This window comes from Nelumbo nucifera, chromosome 1 (genome assembly GCF_055504915.1).
Source record: "Nelumbo nucifera cultivar China Antique chromosome 1, China Antique-T2T, whole genome shotgun sequence".
NCBI lineage: Eukaryota > Viridiplantae > Streptophyta > Magnoliopsida > Proteales > Nelumbonaceae > Nelumbo > Nelumbo nucifera.
In genome coordinates this window covers 199386612-199412574 of record NC_142649.1, presented here as the reverse complement: position 1 = coordinate 199412574, position 25963 = coordinate 199386612, and the positions used below count along the sequence as shown (strand labels likewise).

Below are 25963 nucleotides of genomic sequence, written 5' to 3'. Positions count from 1 at the left end.
TTTTTTATTTATTTTTCCTCTTTCTTTGGAGGGAGAGGGAGCAATGAGTCCGGTGACAAGCAATGAAATGGTTAAAATGAAGGTTTTAAAAACCGATTCGGAAACGAAACTGTTCTAGCTATCGGTTTTTGGTTCAGAGGTTCAACCGTTTGGGTTTTACGATTCGGACAGTCTGCATATTAGGGCAAATTTATACGAGATTTCAGATTTGAGAGAGGAGAAAGAAAAAAAGAGATGTCAGCTGAGAAAGCCAAAGGCTGAGAAAGAAGAAAATGAAGGAGAGAATGAGGGAAGAAGAAGGAAGAGGAGGAGGAGGATTCGATGCTCACCAGCGACGACAGCGGCAACAACGACGGCGAGGCGGTGGCAACAAATGCAGATCAGAGATCTGAGTTCTCGGATCTCAGATCTGAGATCGATTTCTCTAAAACACTTGTAGTCTTCTTCTTCTTCTTCTTCTTCTTCTTCTTCTTCTTCTTCTTCTTCTTCTTCTTCTTCTTCTTCTGTACTAGATCCCAAATCTAAGTTTGTGTCTCAGGCTGGATCTCAGATTTGAGTTATACTCTCTGCAACTTTATATTACAAACCGCTGGTCAGGTCAAACAAGTCGACCGTTCGACCGCTATGGTCAGTGGTTTTTTGACGAAGTCAATGGTTTTTTATCCAAGAACGGGTTAGGGGTGAAACATAACCAGTTGGTTGAACGGTTTCTGGGCCGAATGGTCCAACCATCTGGGTCAACGACGATTCAAAAACATTAGTTAAAATGATGATGATGAAACGATACTTTAAGATATAATTTTCTATGATTCAAATATTCAATAGCTTGCCAAACATGCATGGAGACCAAAATTTCATTAAATTCCTTAGGCTCTGTTTGGAAAGAGTAAAATACAAATTTATAGATTACAAAACCTTGTATTTTATATTATTTTGTATGTATTTACATTGTACATATTTATATTTGTACTCCTTCCAAATTGAGCCTTAGATATTAATTTTCCCTCAATATTCTGTTTCAAGAAAAAATCAATAGAAGAAATTGAAATTATTATTAGACGTGAAATGGTATGATTAGGTATTAATTTTCTAATGTCTGATGGCTGATATCATATAATGACACTTATTGTAAAATAAAATAATGAAATATGTTACATAATAACATCATTCTCACCCTTGGCTTTAGAAAAATGGTATGATTAGGGCCATAAGAGCAAAAATGTTGTATATTTTTCATGCACAGCAGGCTGAACAACCTATCACAACTGAACACGATAATGCTCTGTAAAAGTAGATGTGGGTCTCATGTTGGTGGGTTACCCAGCCAACTACCCATGATTTTCTCTCTAACCCATTTGTGGATTAGAGAATAATAATAATAATAATAATAATAATAATAATAATAATAATAATAATAATAATAATATTATTATTATTATTATTATTATTATTATTATTATTATTATTATTATTATTATTATTAATGTAAATGTGCCATGATAAAAGTAAGTGATTGAGATCATTTAATTGCATTTTCTCTACTAAAAAAAGTACTAATGAGGTCTTCAACATCAAACTCTAATTTTTTTTTCTTTTCTTAGATGAATACTTTAGGCTGCATTTGTTTCAGGTGTAAATGCACTTTTACACGGATGGAGCTGAAACATGATGGTTGGGAGAGGGTGTAAAATATGGACTAGTCAGGTGTAAATGCATTTGTTGTAGCGGGAGATTTATCAGAGAGGAAGGGAGGGAGAGAGAAGGGCAGAAGGGAGCCAAGGGACAACCTTATCCGTTTACACCTTTTATAAAAGCAGAGAAATTAGCAAAACCAAGAGCATAGAGAAAAGGGAGAAATTCTTAGAGGCTCAGAAGAGAGAAAGGGCAAAAAGACAGAGCCACCTTATTAGTTCTTGAAAAATTTTCACTATGACAGCTAGGAAGAGCTACCTCGCCAACAATTAGTTCTGGTACCATGTTCCAATTTGACAAACCGACTTGTGGAATTTGAATCACGCTACTTCGCCTGAGTTCAAGAAACCGATGACCAATGTGCATGATGCTGCAGTCATGGAGGGAGATCTGTGCCGACGCGGAGGCATCCAATTCCAGGACAGTGTACAACACATATGAAGAAAGTGGATTTTATAGATTAGGAATAGGGAAGGGCAACCGAGGAAAAGACCATGAAGATGTATATTAGGATCAAGAATCTGATATGCACGGTCCAGTTCCTCTTGAGCTTACAAAAATAGCTCAGGGGAGGCTGCTGGAATTGAATTTGTTAGTCGCCTATCTCGTTTGCCAGCCTATTGTTCCTCCTCATCTTGATCCATTTCAACCTCTCCATCGCTAGCTACAGTGTTAGCTTGTGTCACTGCCGCTAGTACTTGAGCCCATTGATGTAGCGGAGAGTTTGAGCCACCAAGACGTAGAAGATGAGATGGGCAATGGTGAGGAGGCCGATGGAGACCCAGCAATGGCGACACTGTAGTCTAGGCGACTGGACCAGGGCAATGGAGACCAGGCCTAGGAAGAGGAAAAAGAACTAGAAGAGCTTCCAAATTCCTTCTTTTCGAGATCGAAGGCCCACTTCTTCTCCAAGGTTTTCTCGAAGTGGAGCTTGATTATGGTGTTTAGGGCTTGTAGGGTTGTTTCCTTCGAGACTGCTGGGTGTTCGTAGCCCACCATTGCTGACTGCATGTCGAGAGAAGAAGAGAGGAGAATAGAGAGAGAGAGAGAGCGAGTGAGCGAGAGAGAAAGAGAAGAAGAGAGAAGGAGAAGAGAGAGAGAGAGCGATGTAATAAATACATCGATAATTTCAATGTATTTATTATATCGATTATCAATGTAATTAAATGTAAACATGTAATTTTACACCAAAAATCGATGTAAAATTACATGTTTACCAAATGTCTACAAAATCGAACCGGGGTGTAAAGTTTACCCGGTTCGATTTTACACCTCTACCAAACGCAGCATTACTTAAGCTTAAAATTGTAGTCACATGAATATTATTGAATAATTATTTGTGTAATAATACAATTCCTCAGGGACAATGGACAAGAATAGTTTTTACTTTTTAATCAGAAATTTGTTATAATATGATGGGGACTTTCTACGAGTAAATGACCGTATTGACACCATACAATGTTTGTATATATAGGATCGGGTTTGCTTAGTTGGGTTGTCCAATGACTTTCCCTGAGGCTACGTTCGTATTATTAGAAAATAAAGAGAAAATAAGGTTGGGAAAAAGTTATTTAAAAAAAATCGTGAGAATCTTCAATGTGGCAAAGTAATTTGCAGCTTCAAAGGAGTCTCTTGCTTAGTTGCTTTCTCTCCCCACCCTCTAGAAAGAATTTCGGTTTGACATGTATGCATATAAAATAAGTCCTCATAGGTAAGTTATTCCTTAAACATGCTGTCAATCCGATAGATCTACTTTAATTTCTGCTGGATATAATTTGGATAATCTATAGAATTTCTCCACGTGGCAAAAATAAGTGGATGTGAAGCTCCCTAATTGACCTGATTCGAAGTGGGTCTGTTAGTCAGGTTGTTTGAAAGATGCTGCATGGCTATCAAATCTTTCACCATGCAAAAGTGTTTGGGGGCCAAATCGGCCCTTGAGGATCTATTTATATCCTCTATTTGTCAAGCAAAACTCTAAATTTGAATTCATAAAACCTTACCGCCTGCATTCTCCTCCTCTTACTTTTACTACTACCACCACTACTATTTTATAATTTTATTACTACTTTACTACATAATAGCAATAATTATTATAATTTTATTACTACTTTACTACATAATAGAATAAAATATTAAAATAAATTTTAAATATTATTATCAAAGTTAAATATCGATATGCTGATAGGGGCGTATCATACCATATCGGTATAATTTTTATAATTTTTTTATTTTTTTTAAATTGGTTTAGGGGTAATTTAAGGCTCCTCCACCCCTTGAATCGATCAGAACCCCGATACATCCTTTATAAAGACATATCGGAGAGCTCCCGAAACGATACGAACCAATACATATTGATACTTTGAACCTTGATTATTATAAATAAGTCTTTTATAAATAGATCTTTTATAAAAACACCCCTTAAAGTTTGTGATCTGCCTAATTAGGGGGGTCATAACCATCTAGTTGAACCCCCCCCCCCCCCCAATCTACCTCTTGGAAGTAGAAAATGATTGTTTTGACCGTAAGAATGTGAAATGCTAGGAATAATTTCAGAATAAAAACCATGGGCCCATAGCTTACCATTTCAAAGAGTAATGGTGGAATTAACTAAATCAGTTGTAAACTATAGATTTTATAGATGCACTAACTGATGGGTAGTCCACTTGGTGTAATGGATGAATTGTCTTAGTCGTAGTGCGATTTCCAATCCTGCTATTATCAAAGAAAAGAGTTGTTGATGTGATGTTATACTATTCACTTAAAAGAGTAATGACTCTTAATACAAAAAAAAAGGTTTTTAAAACCGAATCGGTCAGGGTCTGGTTATAGGTTCGAATGGTCCGACTGTTCGACCCGAACAACTGGCTCATTCTGACAAAAAAATTAAAAAAAATTGAAAAACGGTCAAAATTATTTGAACGGTTAACCAGTCAGTTCAGCGGTTTGTTGACCAAAATCAACAGTTTTGGGAAAAAACGGAACCGGTTAGGTGACCGGTTCCCGGTTTTTCTGGTCCAACCGTTTGGTCCGGTCTGGTTTTGAAAACCATGCTATAGATGTATTTTTAATAAATGCAAACTATAGAGTAAGGTTTTAGTAAATCCATGTAAATAAGAAGTGTTTTTAATAAAAAAACTATAAATATTATGGTAAAAGGTGGCATATAGAACTAATGTATACAAGGGTGGTGTTTGTCATCGATGTCGTTTTCTAAGAAAACGGTGCCACATCAGAAAAAGTGGTGCTTCAGAAAAATGACTTCTTATTTGGCATCGTTTTTCCAGAAAAAAAACGTTGCTATAGACCACACCTTGGAAATCGGGAAAGTGTGGTTCGAAGAAATGCCAAATTCAATGTTTTCTCGATAAAAGCTCATTGTTGCCAGCGGTGAAATGATGTGGCATCAATGTGACATCATCTTGGGCATTGAATAATGTAGACCAATGCTGAAAATAGTTATTCAACACTGGTACCAAACAAAATCAGTGTTGTTCCCCCCCCCCCCCCCCCCAAAAAAAAAAAAAAAAAAAAGAGCCTATGTGGCAGCATCGATGTCAAACAATAAAAAATGAGCCATTTTATGAGAAAACTAGCGGGGACCTGTGCGATACATGAGATTTATTAAGCGAAAGCTAAACAATAGAAAAAGTCGTTTACTAAAATACCCCTTATAGTTTCATGGAATTACTAAAATTTACCCTATAGTTAGTATTTTACTAAAACACCACTTATAATTTGCAATGGATTTACTCAATCTTCCATTAGATGATAGTGAAAAACGACAATGTTGACCCTAATGTTCATTTAAATAAATTTAATCAAAAGAAAATAAAAATGATAATACCATTTTTGCCCTTAATAAGACACGAGCAACCCCTTTATTGACTATATTTGGTCAATTTTGTTTTTTGTATAAAAAGTTCTTAAGGGTATTTTTGGAATAAAAAATCATGGGCCTAATGGAAAAACAAACACTCCTTAATGAAAGGTTGATGAAGTAAATAAGTTGTAAAATATATGGGATGTTTTATTAAAATGAAAACTATAAGGTAGTTTTAAGTAAATATGTAAACCTATAAGGTGTGTTCTAGTAAATGTCCTAGTAAATTCCTTGCACAAGGTTTCACTTGGAAACATATAAGAGTATACAATTGTTTTATATTTTCAACATTTTAAATAATTAATAATTATTTATATTTTATATAACACTTTTAATAAATTTTTTATAATAAAAAAAATAATAATTAATTTCAATTTATTCTAAATTGATTAATTTTCTAGTATTTTATGAGAAAATGGTACAATGACAAACCCTCGTGCATACAACACTGTTTTCTCATAAAACATCTATGAAGCAACGGCATTGATGCCAAATACCTAATAGAGTTCTGCATACGTGGTTAATTCATATGACCTTGATGGACGACATAGATTGCATATATCACCTGCCCACGTGGCAAAATCTAAGGAAAAAAACAGAAATGCTTGAGAACTTCCTCTAGATGACACGTTACACATTCAGTTTCTGCTTGTCTTTTTTAACTAAAAGGATGTCGGTTGCGTATATTCCTTTACCCCTAAGGCCTAAACTCCTGATAACGTGTCATGAGCTTAAAGCTCCCAAACAGCCCGGGCTGTATTCTCCAAACAGCCAAAATTTGTGCCGTACGTACAAGAAGGCTTAAGAGAGAGGGAGAGGGCTGATTCCTGATTAGGCGTAGATAGCTGTTTAACAGCTCTCACCTAGGAAATGGGAAGGTACTGTTCCTCAATCTTATCTTAAGTATTCTTTAACAACTAGAATGATACAAAGCAAATGTCCATCATGCAAAAGCTAACTGTAAGTCAAACTGACAAGCAAGCAGCAAAGATCAATGTTGGTAAAGTTATTACGTTATAATTTAAGCCCAAACTTTTATTTAAAATTATATATTATTATATATTAAGCCTAACTATTAATTCCTCTAAAATATAAGCATTCCAATTTCCAAATCTATTTATGATGCATGTTTGCCAGGTGGGGGGCCTTTAATTTCATGCAGTCAAAAGACTTAGCTCCAATCTTAGTTATTTTATTAGTTTATCAAAAAAAAAAAAAATCTTAGTTATTTTAGTGTTTGGGAAATGGGTAAAACCTCTGTTCTCTTCCTACCATGTAGTTTAAAGTACAATACAACAGAAAGGCTATTTACCCCTCTTTAGTGTTTGTTTTTACTGGCGTCAGGTTCATGACCAACAAGACATCAGGACCGTCCTTTCATATTATCTTCACATGTCTGCTGAATATGATATTATTTTCTTTATTTTTTTACAAAAACAATCCAAAAAAAGAGATTCTATGGAGTGAATGGGTATAATACTATCATCACCCAATGTCATAAAAGGAGACCTACGTTTTGAAAAGATGTAAATCAAGATAGATGTAAATATTTTAGTCGATTTGGTTTTATGATGTTTGGAAGGAGTGTAAATCAAGATTGGCATAAAATTTTACTCTGGTTTAGATCTGTTAAGATTTGGGTGGAGTGGAGTTTTACGTTGTAAATCAATATAAAACCTCATTACATCTAAAGTTTTACATCGATTGTCGATATAAATACTATATTAATAAAATTGATGTAAAATTCTACACTTTTTGAATCCACGTTTTTCAAAATTAATGGTCGCTTTTTTACAATTTGGTGTAAAACCTCATCGATGTACTTTTACACCGATGAAATTTTACATCAATTCCAAATGAAGCCTAAGGCTGTAAATGTAGAATTGGGGTATTTATGCATCCTGGTTCAGATTTGTGAGTATTTGTTTGAAATAAAAAATGCAATGATTAAGAGAGGAAAGATATTTTTTCCGACCTTTCCTAGTGTGAGGAGAGTGCATTATCATTTCTTTGGTGCAAATTTGTATTCTTCAAATCTTAAGTTGATCGAATGGGAGAGACCACCGTATAACGTTTTGCATCGATTTAAAACAAATTAGAAAGGCTCAGTTTGGAAGGAGTGCAAATACATACAAAATAATACAAAAATACAAGATTTTATACTCTTCATATTTGTATTTGCACTCCTTCCAAACTGAGACAAAAGAACAAAAGAATGGGCTAGAACTGAAAACTCACTTTACATCCTTTAACCGAAAAACGGGTATTTATGTAGAATACATATATTTGTATTTGTATTGCAAACAAACAAAGCCTCAATTTTTCTGAACAGAAATATGGTGGGTGTATAATCCAATTATATTTTTTGCATTTATTATCAATATATAATGCAGCACTTTCATCTTAATATACAAATTAAAAAAAAAAAACAAGAAGAACAAGAATAAGATAAATTAGGGGTACGTAGCTGAAATTCTTTAAACCAGGTCATCAATTATACAATGCTATTATTTGATGATACAAAGGGAACAAGAAATGATGAAAAAGTAGAGCTAATCAACTACCCAAAAACCAAAAAGTATAAAATTTGGAGAAATAAAGAGAGACAAAGATAGTCACCAAAGAGGAAAAGAGAGACTAGTACATGAATACAAATAGTTTGTCGCAGTACAGTCAGTATTATTAGTGAAACAATTCTCTCTCTCTCTCTCTGCTTTTTTTTTTTTTTTTCCTTTTCCCTCCCATACACCACACCACTGGAGGAATCATCATGAAACACCCTCTGCACCCTGCACTCCCAAAAGGCCCTTCTCTTCATCGAAACCTCTCCTCCCTTAAATTCACCCCTTTAAACCCCCTCCTCCTCTCACTTCTCACTCCCTCTCCCGGAAAACCATGAAAATCACTTCTCACCCGCTCTTCTTCTTCTTGTCTTTATTCATCTTCAGAACCAGTGTGGGTTTCTCTGCAACTCTCCCTCTTCAATTCCTTTCTTTGCTCTCCCTTAAATCCTCTCTCAAGGACCCTCTCTCCTCTCTCCGCGACTGGAACCCCACCACCGTTACTAGCTCTTCTTCTTCTACGCCTCTCTGGTGTTCCTGGACAGGGGTTGTATGTGATCGAAATACCTCCCAAATTACCTCACTCGATCTCTCTCACAAGAACCTCTCTGGATTCATTCCTGCAGAAATCCGTTTTTTATCTCAACTGAACATTCTGAACCTCAGCGGCAATGCATTTGAAGGAACCTTTCCTACCGCCATTTTTGAATTATCGATGCTCAGGACACTGGACATCAGTCACAACAATTTTAATGGTAGTTTCCCGCCCGGGATCACCAAGCTCAAGTTTTTGACAGTTTTTAACGGTTACAGCAATAGCTTTACTGGTCCGTTGCCACATGGGATCACTCGGCTTCGGTTTCTCGAAGAGCTCAACCTCGGGGGGAGCTTCTTCAAAGGTGGTATACCGACGGGTATTGGAGGTTTGCCGAGATTAAAGTTTTTACATTTAGCTGGGAATCTTTTGCATGGACCAATTCCACCTGAGTTAGGCTTTATGACTAGGCTGGAGCATTTGGAGATTGGGTACAATGAGTTCTCCGGCGGGATTCCGGTGGAGTTCGGGCTGTTATCGGAACTCAGATATCTAGACGTTGCCTTTGCAAATTTATCTGGTCTTCTGCCGCCGGAGCTTGGCAATTTAACCATGCTCGAGTCGCTTTTTCTCTTCAGAAACCGATTTGATGGTCCAATTCCGGCGACCTACTCGGAGTTGCGGGCATTGAAGGTACTTGATTTGTCAGATAACCGGCTTTCTGGTCAGATTGCGGAGGGTTTGTCTTCGTTAAAGGAGATGAGTTTGTTGAGCTTAATGAACAACGATCTAACTGGCGAGATCCCAGCTGGAATTGGCGAGCTTCCCAACCTCGAGTCCCTACTGCTTTGGAACAATTCGCTGACAGGAAATCTGCCACAAAACCTTGGCTCAAATGCGAAGTTGCAGAAGCTCGATGTTTCTTCCAACTCGTTAACTGGTCCGATTCCACCGAGTCTCTGCCTTGGAAATCGACTTGCTCGACTCATTCTTTTTTCCAACAGGTTTGACTCTGAGCTCCCTCCATCACTTTCAAATTGCACTTCTCTGTGGAGGTTCCGGATCGAAGATAACAGACTGTCCGGCGCCATCCCTCTCGGTTTCGGTCTCTTGCCTAACCTGACTTACATGGACCTGAGCAAGAACAACTTCACCGGCGAAATCCCAAGAGATCTCGGCAAGTCCGTGAATTTGGAATACTTGAACATTTCCGAGAACTCATTCAACAGTCCATTACCGGATAACATATGGAGTGCGCCGAATCTACAGATATTCTCGGCGAGTTTCAGCAAACTCACAGGGAAAATTCCCGATTTTATCGGATGCCGAAGCCTGTATAAGCTGGAAATGGAGGGAAATTCGCTCAATGGAAGCATTCCGTGGGATATCGACCATTGTGAGAAGCTTCTGTCTTTGAATCTCCGGCAAAATTTGCTCACTGGGATAATCCCGTGGGAACTGTCGACGCTACCGTCCATCACCGACGTTGATCTCTCTCGCAACTTCCTCACCGGTACGATCCCCTCGAACTTCGATAACTGCAGTACGTTAGAGAGCTTCAATGTGTCGTTCAATCTCCTTACTGGTCCTATCCCGTCTTCCGGCACGATCTTCCCGAACCTCCATCCATCGTCATTCTTCGGCAACGAGGGCCTCTGCGGTGGAGTGGTCGAGAAACCCTGCGCTTCCGACAGGATGACGACTGATGACGCCAGATTCCATGAGCAACCCAAGAAGACCGCCGGAGCGATCGTGTGGATCATGGCGGCTGCTTTCGCCATCGGGCTCTTCGTTCTGATAGCTGGTAGCCGATGCTTCCACGCGAATTACGACCGTCGATTCGTAGATGATCAAAAGGCTGGCCCATGGAAGCTAACCGCGTTCCAAAGATTGAGTTTCACGGCGGATGATGTGCTAGAATGTTTATCAATGAGCGATAAGATAATCGGGATGGGGTCCACAGGGACTGTATACAAGGCAGAAATGCCAGGTGGCGAGATCATAGCGGTTAAAAAGCTGTGGGGTACGCATAAAGATACGGTGCGGAGGAGGCGAGGTGTGCTAGCGGAGGTGGATGTGCTGGGGAACGTGAGACACCGTAATATCGTGAGACTACTTGGGTGTTGCAGCAACAACGAGACAACATTGCTGTTGTACGAATACATGCCGAATGGGAGCTTGGACGACCTACTGCATGGGAGGAACAAGGGAGAGAATCTGATAGCGGATTGGGTCACCCGGTACAAGATAGCACTGGGCGTGGCGCAGGGGATCTGTTACCTCCATCACGACTGTGACCCTGTTATCGTGCACCGGGACGTGAAGCCCAGCAACATTTTGTTGGACGCCGAGATGGAAGCGAGGGTGGCAGATTTTGGCGTGGCCAAGTTGATCCAAACGGACGAGTCCATGTCGGTCATTGCCGGGTCGTACGGCTACATTGCGCCAGGTACGTACGTAGTACGTTTTGTTGAGTTGGTCTCTCATTCTTCAATTTGTTCGTTTATTCGCCAAGTCTCTAAGATCAGATGACTAGATGAGATGAGGGTTTACTCTTGGAGTTATATATCCATATCTATCTCTGCTGCCTCCACGGCTCACGTTAGTGACGTTGTCTTTCTTTTTGGCATGAGGACTGAGGAGGTAATGGTGTTAACTCTACAGTGAGCGTCAGGGTGTGGTGCACATCGGCGCATCCTCAACTCAAGTATTCAATTTTTGAATGGTGGCATCTGGCATGGGAGATGAGAAGATTCCCTTCTTTTGTCACCGCGCCCTTTGTAGTTGAGTTCATTGCGCACTATTGCGCGTGAAATACCCTACTTTTTTACCCACTTTTTGTTTTTATTAGTTCATATTTCCGAAGACTTAAAAACAAAAATAATCAGAGCCTTTTGATGTGCACATCACATGAACTCAGATGAGTGGGATGTGGAAATCAAAATTTAACTAATTGAGATTGAGGCAGGAGGATAATTGATGAGTAGAGTTTAATTGATTTTGCAGAGTATGCTTATACATTACAAGTGGACGAGAAAAGCGATATATACAGCTTCGGGGTGGTGTTGATGGAGATACTGAGTGGGAGGAGATCGGTGGACGCCGAATTCGGGGACGGCAACAGCATTGTGGATTGGGTGCGGTCGAAGATCAAGAGCAAGGATGGAGTGACGGAAATCCTTGACAAGAATGCCGGTGCATCATGCGCTTCCGTGAGCGAAGAGATGATGCTGGTTCTAAGAATAGCATTGCTCTGCACAAGCCGCAACCCGGCTGACCGACCGTCTATGAGGGACGTTGTGTCAATGCTGCAAGAGGCCAAGCCCGATAGGAAGATCCCCGGCAGCCAAGGTGACAGCGGCGGTGGTGGTGCTAACTCTGTGCCTCAAAAGTCAGGATTAGAGTGTTAATATTAATTTTATGCTTTCTTTTTCATTATGGGGGTTGGTATAGCCGTACATGATCAGAAGGAATTCAAATTTAGGATCTTTTTTCCTTCTTTGTTGATGGAAATTCTGTTTCATAAACTAATTAATCATGCAAGTTAGTTTTGGGTTATTATTCTAATCATCCTGGGGATGCCAAGGCCCAAGGGATCGGATCAAATTGGACATGTGCAGATCCAAATTTGATTAATTAATACCCAAATTCCAATCAGATCTAATGAATGGTAAATTAAACTATAAGTAGGGGTGCAATTTGGGTGGAGTTGGGTTAGGAATCGGTTCAATTTGAATGGGCCCTCTCTATCCCAAACCCAAGCCCAAGCCCAATGTAGTTGAGATTCTTCAAGGCGCAGGCAACCCAACTTTCGACCTTAAATAAAAATAATCAAACTATTATATTATTATAAAATGAACAAAATGAATTGAAAATCACTTGTTTGAAACTTGAACCTATGACATTTTAGGGTATTAATTTTGTGGATATCGTAGTTATTTTTATTTTATTTTTTTTTAAATAAAACCAACCATCTTGTCAAACACTCCTTGATAAAAACACAATATTTTCGAACCAACTTTACTACTTTACCAAAAAAACAACCTTACTAATGGATAAATATAAGTTGTTAATATAACACATTTAGATGGAAATGAATGGAATTATATTGGATGAATTAGGAAAGATTCATATTTGATCCAATTATAAATGGACTGAATGTAGATAGCCTTTAATGAAATCAAATTTGAATTCAAATCCAAGAAAAATCCTATACCGTTTGCGGCTCTTAATTATTCTCTCTTTAAAGAGTTCAACTTCGGTCAGTGCAATGACTGTTCTCAGTACTTATGTGATTTCTTTTATAGGGAAATAATCCCAATGCAAGATTGAGAGAGGCTGTTCTAACGGAGATATTCTTCTTGTAAAAGCTGTTCGAATGGTCATTGTACTGACCGAAGCCGAACTCCTTAATAACTTCTAAGGCTAAACTGAAGGGTATAATATACATAAGAAGTGATGAATTAGTAGATTGTTGTAAATTAGCACTTTGAGAGATCCGAAGGATACTTTTGGGGGATCATGGAGTAGTAGATATTAGGTAGGGAATGAAGTGCACAAAGCAGGAGGCATCCAATGTCGTTAAAGATAGAAAATGTCAACAGAGAGAATGATTATAACCATGTGTCTCTCTTCTTTTGGCGTAGCAAGCTTTTACACGTGGGGCCTATTTTATGCCAAAGCTGAGCACTGCAAAGCCAAGCATTACTTTGAATATCCAATGCAAGGTCCTTTTATCTGCTTTTTAAATAATTAAATAACAAGAGAAAGAAGCTCTTGATTCATTATTGTTAGCAATTACTAAGTTTTCCCATAGTCTTGTATGAGTAGATATATTCATGGGCCTGATCAGGTTCGGGTTCAGATTTTGGATCAAACTCATTAGAATTTTGACAAAAATCAAACCCAAATCCGGCCTATGATCAGGTTTATCTGTGAGGTTAGTGTGAGCCTGTGAGGCGTGCTGTGTGAAGAGAAAATCCGAATTTGCTTTTCCCTGAATTGAAATTGTGTACAGTATTATTGTAGCAATGCAAGGGGGAAAGTGTGCATTTTATTGTGACATAAAAAACTTATTTTGTATGAATTCAGATTTCTTTCTGCATCTTCTCTCCTCTGAAAGGGAGGTCGCATGTGATTGAGTCCGGCTTCAGTCAAGGCAAAGCCCGTTCCAACAGCCTTTACAGCCTTGCATTGGAAATTTCTCCGTAGTTATGTAATTTATTTAATGAGAGATATTCTCAATGCAATGTTGCAAGGGACTGCTCGAAGGGTGTGAGCACCGACTTGCCTTGATAGAAGTCGAATTCCTTGTGATCATAGTGATCACAACAGATCTTTTCTGGTTAGAAAGTTGGAACCGGATCTGCTCCACCACAAAACTATATAACATTAGTGTGTTTATTTGTGATTGGTTAGATAACATTTAATATACAGCTGTGTTGGTAATAGATGTGAGGGGCATTTTCAGATAGCAGGTGGATAAGCTACTTTCCCCTTGTTTACATGTGGCAGACTCGGCTTGCAATTGATAGATTCTAGCATAGTGTCTCTGCTTGGAGTAAGTTGACCTTGCTTGTTCCCATATTTCCTTGGCTGTCTCAGCCCATACAAAATTCTGCTTAACCGATGGTAGCATAGTAGTCAAAAGTCATGACATAATCATGCAGTTTTCCTGGTCCCACTTGTCATATTCAGCCGTACTAATCCTAGGTTCCTTCACATTTTCATTGATATACCCTGCCTTGCCTCGGGTTGTGATGTACAGCCACATCTCCTTAGACCATGTCAAATAATTTTTGCCAACTTAGGGAATAATAGTCATTAGAAAGCTCATAGAGTCAAGACTGTTGTTCATTCCTCTTTGGTTGGAAGAAGTTCCAGAGGTTGCAGAGTCTTCGGAGGCCATAACAAAGGCTGCTAGCAGAAGTTTCAGACCTACAACCCTTCTCCCACAATCCACATACTCACAAACACACAACCCTCACTGTAAGATTTAAAATCAAATTGCAGTCACAGTAACACAAAACCTTCTGTCACAGATTTTTAGGTCTAACTGACCTCCTGTCAAATGAACCGCTAGGAGAATTTTAAAAAAGGAAAAGAAAAAATTTGTTTCCCTCAATGGAGGGGCATTTTCGGATATCCCATCACCCATGTGGCACTTAGTAATGCTTAGGGGTGTTCACTATATATCCAGTTTGGTGTAGTTAAGAAAAAATCTGAGACCAAACCAGTAAATTATAATCTGAAAAATTTCCTAGATCAAACCAAATCATTTTAACATGGAGACCTAATTAAATCAAACCATTTTAATATTTTATTATGGATTGGTGTGATTTCTAACATGGTTTGGGCATTAATATATTAATACATTCAATCATATCTCAGTTGATGAAGAGTAAAAATTTAACGGTTTGCTTACAAATTTGGAGCTTCTGCAAGTCATGTGGTTTATTTCAATTGATGCTTTGAAAATTGCTATTGTTTACAACTACAAGTAGAACATAAAAGACTCCAGATCTCCTACCCACGAGAATTCTGCCCACATCAACCCACAACACACTATCCTCGTGAATTGAGAACATCTCCCCTTGCATAATGCTATGTAGGAGGATGAGATGTTCTCCATGTGTGGTTGCGATGTTATGTGGGTAGACATGAGCAGAGTTTGTGTGGGCAGGAGATCCGGACTCAACAGAAAGGTTAACAAATGATTTCGTAGGAAGAAAACGAGTGGTGTTTGGTTTAATCTAAAAACAAACGTCTTAATGCCCAATAAGAAAGACAAAATGAGTCAGATATGAGATAAATAGTGGTAGCTGCAAGCAGCTCAACCTGGATTCTTGATAAACAACCATGCTGGGCTGGTAGGTAGGACATGTAAAGCTGATCCAGTCTTGTATCTCAGATGGGTCAAGACCTACACTATGACAGGCTTGTCTCAAGGACAACTTGACCTGGCAAATTTTCACAACTTAACCCACTTCAGTTAGATATGAGATAATGAGAGTGTGTAAATTTTTTTTTTTATTAAAATACCCCAATTTTATTAATTTGGGCATTCTCTAATTACAATATGTAATTTGAACAACTACATTTCTCTTCATTCAAATCTCACTCATTAAGTCTTATATTTAAGGTTTTAACTCCCATTAACATTTATTTAATTGTATTTTGACTAGAATACCCCTATTTTTTAATTCAACCCCTCTTTAATTATGAGGGCACAAAATGTAATTTGAACTATACATTTTTCCTCATACAATTTCCTCTCATTAACCCTTATATTTAGGGCATTAGCCCCCATTATTTCATTGAATCCTATATTAATTAACCATATTAAAGAAAAAGGCTAATTGTCGAAACATCCCTCAAGCTTCTTGTTGTTATCGAAACCTCCTCTAAAGTTTGGTAATTGCAACCACCTCCCCTGAACTTTGAGATATAGTTGCAAATAGATCCATTCATTAGAATCCTCTAAAAAGAGGCATGATAATGTCCAAAATACCTATGTAGTTACTTTGACCAAAATGCCCCTATGTTAGAATCACTCAAGGTAAAACTGCAATTTTAAATACTTTTTTTTTTTGTTTTCATAAATTTTGTATTGTTTTTTTCTATAGAAACCAGTCTCAATAGTAACTACATGGATATTTTGGACGTTGTCATGCCTCCTTTTAGAGGATTCTAACAGAAGGGCCTATTTGCAATGATGTCTCAAAGTTTAGTGGAGGTTTCAACAATTTACCCTAATGCTCAGTTTGGAAGGAGTACAAATACAAACAAGTATAGTGTAAATGCATACAAAATAAAAGCATTTACACTGTACATATTTGTATTTGTACTCCTTCCAAATTGAGCCTAAAGAAAAATAAGTGTGATAAATAATGATTGCTTTTATTGATGATAGAAAAAAAAAAACAAATTCAAAAACAACCTAAAAATGAAGTTGTTTTCCTATTTGATGGCAAATCAACAATTCAACCTTTTGGAAAAAAATGTGTCAACTCTTGATGTTATATCTATAACTTTTTATAGATATTTTTAGGCACTTCTCTATAAGTATAAAACACACAAAAGTATGAAAAATACAAACAACTTTGTAGAAAAACATTTGGGCACTTCTCTAATATCATACATTCATTAAAAATTTGTACATACACATATGAAAACCATCATTTAACTAGAACCCAAAAAAAGTCAATGGATAATCTGTTCAATCATTTGGGCCAATCCAAGCCTTATAACATTGTTTCAACTATCTATTTTACACCATTTTACAGAAGACAACTTTCTATATTTTTGTAATAATGTGTTTATTCCTATATATTTTTTATTTTTTCATTACTTAATTATAACATCATTGGTTGGTCCATTTTACCCAAATGATTGAACCATTAACCCACTACTTAGATGGAAAATAATTTTCGAGTTAATTTAATTTTTTACTATATTTACATTTTTAATAAAAATAATTCTTATTTATTACACTTATTTTTGTTTAATATGATGAAGACATAATATTAGAAATGGATCTAAATATTTTTTACAAAATTCCTATATTTTTAATAATTGTTGTCAATTTCATCCTTTTTAAAAATGTTTTTTAATTGTGACATATGAGTTAACTCCAAGGTTCAAAATGTCAAAATAATACACCCGATAGGGGCATATCTTTGGGCCTCCAATACAGGTTTTAATGGAAGTTAGGTATTGATACTTTGAACAATGGTTAGCCCATTTAAAATGTTAAAAAGATGATGTGGCAAGGCCCCTATCATGACATCAAATCAAGATGTTATAAAAGAAATAATAGTTTTCTTCAGCCGAACTTTGCATATTAAAAGTATTGATACTTTGAACCATGGTTAGCCCATTTGACCTAAAAGGTTTAATAATTTTCTTCGCCCAACTTGAATTTTGCATTTCATTTCCAACATTAAAAAATACTTCTTATTATTATACTTACTTTTGTTTAATATGATGAATATTAGAAAGGTGTCCAATTTTTTTTTTATAATTTTTATATTTCAATTTATTAGAGATATTGCCTTGAATGTATGACTTAATAGTGAAAAGTAATAGTTTAAATTATGTTTTTTGCCCTCAGAATCAAAGATGGACCAAATTCAAAAGAAGTGGTATTTGAGTTGAGAAAAAAAACCACAAAGCCCATTTATTTAATACAATGTTTTAAAAATGTCATTGACTTGGATGGTCAAATTGTTTGACCCAGGAATGATTAGATTCCTAGTTCCATTTAAGGCCTAATCCGTTTTTTTTTTTGATTGGTCAGCAAACCGTTTACCTAGACAGTCTAACCGAAAAACCACTCAACCCAGACAACAGTTTACAGGTTGCAAAAACAAATCATAAAGAAGGGTAAATTACAAGGACCCCCTATACTATGGGGTCTGTGACAAAAGTCCCCTATACTTTTTTTGCGACAAAGATCCCCCTGAACTTTGGCCGTTAGACAAAGACCTCCTTCTGTTAGTGTTCCATCAGTTAACTTTGAAAAAGATTCTCAATTGACTATTTAAAATTTCTAGGGCAAATTTCTTAAACTACCCTTATGGTTTACCTAATTGACTAACTCTACCCTTATTGTTTATATATCGTCTTAAAGTATCCCTAAGTTTTCTAACAATTGTCTAGCCTTACCCTTGTTGTTAGTATCCACTAATGTTCCGTCACAATTTGTGTACATGTAACACCATGTGAGCTGTAAAAAAAATTTAAAACCCAATATTACCCTTTTCTTTATAAGTTTCACAATTCAAATGATCTGTGCATGGGTGTTGGTACAAAAAGCTTTAAGAGCAAGAGAGTCTGTTGTAGATGTTGGCGGGGATAACGAGAGATCAGTTGTGGCTGGGCCAAAAGCTATCCCATTGCCACCACCACCTCCTTTCAAAGATTTTATTTGGGTGGTTGCAGCAAAGGTCAAGCGACTGGGCACAATGGCCACCACAGAAGCTTTCCTTCACGGTGGTTGAGGGAGCTTATCCGGTGTTGAGACTTCACTAGAGATTGTAGCTCTGTCATCTTCTTCATCGTCAAAGGAATTTCGATGCATAGGAAAGATCAAAATGACTAAGAAGGAATCTATAACTTTGTGGGTAGGAAGGATAGTACCAGAGAGGGAGAGTTAATCTTCAAGGCTTAAGCATTTTGAACGCATATGAGCTTGCTTTGTTAGACGACACCATGGTGTGCTTGGACTATGGAAGCCCGAAGACAGACCATTGAAGGGTTTCTCTGTGGATAGGTCCGCTTGTTGTCAACAGGTCAAAGTCTTCAAAAGCCATCTCCTACTACGCCCGGTATAACAATATCATACATTTCCTCGATGTATTACTATTTTCTTTTTCCATGCTTACTCTCTCTATCTCTAATCACCAGCAAGATTAACAACTCTCAGGTTGTCTTCTGTATATCAAACAGGTCTCACCTAAAGAGTTCAGCTTCCAACGGTAACAGAACCATCCATCAGATGTAAGTAGTATATATGTAACGCCGAGGCAAAGTTCAGCTTCCAATGGTAATAGAACCATCCCTCCCCACTGCCCCTTCACCCTCACTGACCTCATAGCGTGAAACCCATTCGCCACAACAAAGCCTCTTCCCGTGGTGAAAGATATCGCCACTTCCATCCTTGCCGTTGATACCCTCGACGCTGCAACTGAGCTACTTCCCATAGTCGAAGACGAGACTCTGCCAACCACTTCAATTTTGGCTGACAACAATGCCTATTAAAGATGAAATCTGATCTAGGTTCCTCCGTTATTTCTAAGATATTAAAGTCTGATCTGGGTTCCTTCATTTTTTCTAACAACTTTCTCCAAACAAATTATCTTTTTAGGGATCTTCCACTATAAATATGGGCCAGCAGTAGCAAACATAAACCGGCTCTTGACTGCAACACCTGATTCTATTTCAAATATAACTGTGATTTTGCATTTCTGTGACTTTTGGATGATTAAACATGCCATGGATTAGTTTCATTTAAAGGATTAATCAAGCCGAGTTCTATTGTTACTGATTCTCAATAATAATCCTTATCAAGGAAATACAAAACTTAGGAGTGGCAATGAAGGATTATGCCATTGACCAAATAACAACAATAGCAACGAACATTTCTACTACATTTATTTGGTGACTATAAACTTGTTAATGTGGTGTAGTTAACAATTTGCCATTTCTTTCAATAAACAAATGGTAAATTAGATGCATGATTAAAGTGTCAAAAACTTCACCATGCCAAAACCGTGGACATCGTGATCAATTATCATCTGAATTGAAGCCTGTAACTTAGGCAACTTCTATGGTGCCAGATGGAAGGGTGTTTCAATCTTTAATATGCAAACCTAGAATAAAACCAAGTATTAAGGGGGACAAGACAACCAGGTCTGATCGGATCACATCCCTAAACAACACTTTTGACCTGAACGATTTCGTTGGTTATCGAAAAAAATCTATAATTAGACAAGTTTCGTGTTATTTCTATCACCGACTTGACTACATTTAATTTATTGGGGAGTATTCCAGCAACGAAGACGAACACAATGTGTATCAGAGTTAGGATGAATCTGATCAAATCAACCGCCAGCAAGATGCAATTTATATGTTTTTTAACTATTAACATAACATGTTAACACCGTGCCTATTCATCACATGTCCCCGTGTACTTCAAATTCAGCCACTCACTAAGGAAGAAGCCAAGAGTGACAACTTGTTCTGAAGAATAGGCTGATCTCAGTCATATCTAATTATGTGAAACATACCTCAACTGAAAAGTTATATTTCACATAATTAACATATAATTTTTTATATATTATTTTGATTATTTGTACTTTTTTATTATTTTTAAATATTTTTTATTTAACTATTATATTATCGATTAATTCATTTGACTCAAACCATTAAATCACGACCCAAAAAGAAAAATAATTTGATTTCTAGGTTGACATTAAATTTTGTATTATATTTTCATTATTGATAAAATTATATCTTATGTATAATATTTATTTTTGTGATTCTTTGTATTTTCTATTTTTAAAAGTTTTATTATTTGATTATGACATCATTTCATTTATAGGTTGATTTTAATTTTGGCATTCCATTTTCATCATTTACAAAAATACTTCTTACGTTTCATACTTATTTTTGTTCAATATAATGAATATACAATATTAATGGCATGCTCAGTTTTTTTTTGTATTATATATTTTATTTGTTTTGATTATTTATTATTTAATCATGGCATTATTTATTAATGGATTTGACCCCAAATGATTGATAAACAATGTTTGACATATAAATGTGAGTCCGTTATAAATGGACCGGGTCTAATCTAGTCCAATGAATGTTTTGGACCAATTTGGACTGGTCCAATTCAATGTCTAGACCGTCCAATCTGTTCAAATTCATTTTGATTTAGATTGGCTTCAACTCAAACCCGGTCCTATATTCTTATCTTACATCAATAAACCAGATATTGGCTTAATCCAACCCAATCCAATATAAATTTGTTACCATATCTAATTCAATCTAATAAATATTTTGGACTGGATTGGTCCAATCCAATATGTCTTGTTGGTCTGTCTAATCCGTCCAAATTGATTTTGGACTGAACGGGATCCAATCCAAAACCGGTCTATTGACACCCTTACATAAAATCAAAGAAATATTTTTTTTGTAGCATCTAGAACCAATGTTATATAATTGTAGATCACTTAATCACTTGTTAGTTATTATTGTGATCCAGATGGACCATGTGTGGATTTGTTATTCCCATGCTTTCTTCCCACCACCTTGTGTATCATATACATGCACATGGAAGTTAGTCAAAGGAAATCCTGTTTCAAGTGTAAGTTTGATGCATAACTAATTTGCTTTATATATGCATACATATTATAAGCAAATTCTTTTTCCTTTGCTGGAGTCCATGACCAAAGCTCATTTTCTTTGCTTTGGAAGTCTTTTTGTGTATTGTGTATTTCTGGTAGAGTTTATAATCATCATTCATCAGGTACTGATCATTTTTCTTTTTCATCAGTGTTGGATCCCAAGGCTACAAAGACTCACTGTTCTGGCCCACTACTTGTTCGTGCCTCAGGTAATTAATGTAGAACAGATGCTCAAGGATCAACTTCCATTTCAAAAGAAGATTGAATCAACTTTTCACCAAAAAAAAAAAAAATTCCTTCCAATCAGACAGCTTATAAGTTTTATTTGGCATGCATTTACACTGTATATATTTGTATTTGTACTCTTTTCAAATTGAGGCTTAGTGAAACATCTGGAGAGCCCAAATCAGTTGCCTGTTACTTTTCCAAACTATACTGCTTGTGGTTTTACCCCTGCACCCAAGCCCTTTACTTCCACCACAGGCCACTATAAGGCCACATTTGGTTCGTAGGAATAGGGGTTTAGATTCAAAATCGGAACGGGTTATTCCAATTCCAACTGTTTAGTTGGGCGGAATTGGAATCTCATTTCCATTTTTTCTTTTTTGGTAGAATGGCATTCTCCCATTTGAGAAAATATTCATTCTCTCCCCTCTCTTGGGAATAAAATCTCATTCCTGCTCATTCCAATTGTCATTCCCATGCCTATCTGAATCAAGCAAATTATGGGAATAGATCATTCTAATTCTTACTACAACTATGAACCAAACGTACCCTAAAATTGTACTATCAGTTTTTTCTTTTTTTTCTCAACCTCTTCGGGATCGGGTCATGGAATAGATCACAACTAGAACTCAATGCACCTAACATTTATACAACAGATTCATTAAACTACAAATCTTGTTCATGTTTGTTGAGGTGAAATGGTACATAAATAACTCATGTTGGTCCCACTTCTAAAGAAAGAAATGGATCGTGTTTTGCTTCTTCAAAAGCATCTGAGCAAGTGGGTTTCATAATTCCAGTCACAAGGATCGGTAGGAACCTACAAAACAACCACGCAAATGAGCACCAGTGGTCTAGTGGTAGAATAGTACCCTGCCACGCTCACCGCATTCTCTTACCTCTTTTTTTCTTGAGCTCCCCTGTATTTTGTGAGACTGGATCTGCTCCTTACACCGGGCACCTCACACCCACATCCTATCATGCATTGAAAACATCTTTCCTACTTATAAGTTATTTTCACGTGATGACAGAAGCTTCCCATTTCCTAACATGGCAAAAAAAGAAAGGGTTCTTTTTTTCTCAACCCGAGTTGTCTTCAAGCCTTCAACAACTCAAGTTTGCCAAAAAAGAAAGGGTACAACAACTCTGCAGGCTGAGGCTGAGCTTTTGCAGGGCCCAATTGCGGTGTGGATCTTAGCCATCTAGGGTTCTATTGGTCTTGGCTGAAACAGCCGATATGTATGGCTTGTTGCACCCGAGCTACATAGGCCAGATTACTGTTTCTTCTTGGTGGATAGTTGTTCAGGAATCCCAAAAATGTGAGGTAGAGTTTCAAATAGAAACCCTATTTCAAATGTATGGTATGCTATCAATGTTTTAAAATCTAGGTTAAAAATTTCAACACAATAGGTCTCGTAACCGATGTAGTATTGGCAAAATTTAGCTCCTTTGGTCAAAACCCATTTTATGGTGTAGGCAGGCCTTAGACCAACCTCCTTCAACAGATTTTGATTTTTTTTAAATCTTGTTTAAAACCTGATTCAGAGGCTAAACCACTTTTCCATGTGAATGGTCACTGGTTCAACTGTCCAGTATTAAGAGTTCGGCTTTGGTTAATGCAAAGTCCGTTCGAGCCAAGGTTTTTAAAACTGACCCAGAGAATGAACCGGGTCTTATTCTCAGGTCAAATGGTTTGACTTTCAATTCTGACAAAAGAATAAAAATTTAAAAAAAAAATAAAAAAATGGTCAAAACCGTTCAAATGGTTCAAACGGTTAACTGCCCGGTTGTTGACCAAAATCAATAGTTTTTGGGAGAAATCCAGTTTTGGGGAAAAGCGAAACTAGTCACCTGACTGGTTCCCAGTTTTCCGGTTTGACCGTATGGTCTAATCTGGTTTTGAAAACCATGGTTCGAGCAGGGGCGGAGCTAGGGGGACCCAAGGGAGCCATGGCCCCCCTATGGTTCAAAAAATCTCAACTTCCTATGTAAATTTTCCCTTCCCCCCACTCTCTACCTCAATGGTCCCCCCCCCCCCCCCCCCATGGGTCCATCCATACTTCATTTAGGTTTTGCCCCCCCTTATAAAAATTTCCTGGCTCCGCCCTTGGGTTCGAGTAGCTTCTACCACCTTGCATTGAGAATATCTCCGTATTCATGTACTTTATTTCATCGGGAGATATTTCCAATGCAAGGTTGCAAAAGGCTGTTGGAACAGTGTGGGCATGGGTTTGCCCTGATGGAAGTCGCTCTCATAGGATAATGGGTCAATAAATAATATTATGATAAAACAATTTTCAGTCTATGAATTGAATGGATCATCAGTTTAACCATACAATCATCTACATGTCTAATATTCCACAATGATTTAGTATGTGTTTGATTTATTAGAAAATAATAGAGAAATAGAAAATTAGGGAAAAAGTTCTTTAAAGATTTTGTAAAAGGTATTTTCACCAATTTTGGGTTGACTATGATACATGAAAAACTTGTAACCTCAACTGGGATCATATAAAAGTGGCAACCAATCAGGTGGTCAAAGCTCTTTGTAAAAATTAACAGCAAGTCTTGATTGTTGACCTGTCCGATTGAATCGTTCGAACCATCACTCAACCTTAATTCTAGGTTAGGTTCTATTGAAACCCCCCCCCCCCTCCCCTCCCTTGGTTAAAAACTGTCTAACTTGGGTGGTTCAACCATTGACCTATTCAACCCAGTAACCAAGTCGCAAGTTGCGCACTTAATTATATGCAAACTTTTGGAAGCCATAACTTTGCACTCTGATCTATACGTCCCAAGGGCATTATGTGCTTTGCCTTGCTATTTTTGTGAAAGAAAACCTTTTTTTGCCCCAAATTGTAATTTTTAATATTTTTTATAAATAAAAAAATTAAAAATATAAATAATGTAACATAATACATATATTATATGTAATATATGTAAAACATAATTATAAAATATATGTAAAACATAAAGATGATATATGTAAAACATGATTATACTATTTATTGATAAAATATGTATTTTTACACACACACAAATACATAGTGTTGATGCAAAGTAGTTTGACTCGATTGACTTTGACAGTTGAACTGACGACTTGTGACTCAAAGGCAAAAGCGGGTCGGCCTCCGAGTCGGTTTTTAAAATGTTGTTTATCATTCTTATTATTAAGAAAAAGCTAAATAATAGAAAAGGTCATTTACTAAAATACCCCTTATAGTTTCATGGATTTACTAAAATCTACCCTATAGTTAGTATCCATTCTATTGGTTATATTTGGTCAATTTTGTTTTTTGTACAAAAAAAAAGTGTTAAAGGTATTTTTGGAATAAAAAATCATGGGCCTAACGACAAAACAAACACTCCTTAATGAAAGGTTGATTAAGTAAATAAGTTGTAATATATATGAGATGTTTTAGTAAAATGAAAACTATAAGGTAGGATTGAGTAAATATGTAAAACTATAAGGTGAGTTCTAATAAATGACCCTAATAGAAACACATAATAGTACACTACTTTTAATATTTTAATATTTTTAAATATTTTCAACTTTTAAATAATTAATAATTATTCATATTTTATATACTACTTTTAATAATTTTTCTATAATACAAAAATAACAATAATTAATTTCAGTTAAGTTTATTCATCAAACTGATGAAACTGACCAACCCGATCAACTTGACCCGAGTTAGTCGGTTATCTAGTATTTTAGGTCAATTTTGGTTAAAAAATTTCCCAATTCGACTATGTTGGATCAGTTTCACTTTGGCCATTTGTAAACAAACCAAAATCGAATGACTTGACCATGGGGATATATATATACATATTTTAATGTGGAAAAGTGGGAAATTTCTAATATTTCTTAGTCCAAAATGTTTTATATCATAAATAAAATTTTCAAATTTATTTTTAATAATTGCATTGTAATTTTTAAAATTTAATTTAAATTTTCAATTTAAATCTTTTGAACCAACTCACCAAACCAAAAAATCAACCCAACGGATACAACCTGAGTGGGTCGGTTTTCACAAAATGTCAGTTGGTTTCAGTTGACTAGCTCCCCAACTTGACCAATTCAATTTGGTTGGCCAAATAGCCAACGACTAAACAAAACCAACTCATGAACACTCATAATTTCAGATAAATT

At 36.6% G+C, this 25963-nt stretch overlaps 1 protein-coding gene across 2 annotated transcripts; it reads left to right on the top strand.

Annotated features, from left to right (window-relative positions):
• The first annotated feature begins 8292 nt into the window (after positions 1-8292).
• On the top strand, positions 8293-12178 carry LOC104602384 (uncharacterized). 2 transcript variants are annotated; one of them, XM_010266062.3, is made up of 3 exons: positions 8296-11120; positions 11336-11454; positions 11678-11876. In XM_010266062.3, the coding sequence occupies exons 1-3, from the start codon at positions 8471-8473 to the stop codon at positions 11738-11740; spliced, it is 2832 nt and encodes a 943-aa protein (XP_010264364.1). In that variant the 5' UTR covers positions 8296-8470; the 3' UTR covers positions 11741-11876. The 2 variants fall into 2 exon arrangements, with proteins under 2 accessions (XP_010264363.1, XP_010264364.1); XM_010266061.3 differs by lacking the exon at positions 11336-11454 and having other exon boundaries at positions 8293-11120; positions 11678-12178.
• Positions 12179-25963: the final 13785 nt, after the last annotated feature.

Excerpts from the sequence above, each read along its gene's own strand:
- LOC104602384 (XM_010266061.3), top strand. The coding sequence starts at position 8,471 with ATGAAAATCACTTCTCACCCGCTCTTCTTCTTCTTGTCTTTATTCATC. Across the intron at positions 11,121-11,677 it reads GTACGGCTACATTGCGCCAG|AGTATGCTTATACATTACAA; the intron begins GTACGTACGTAG and ends TTGATTTTGCAG.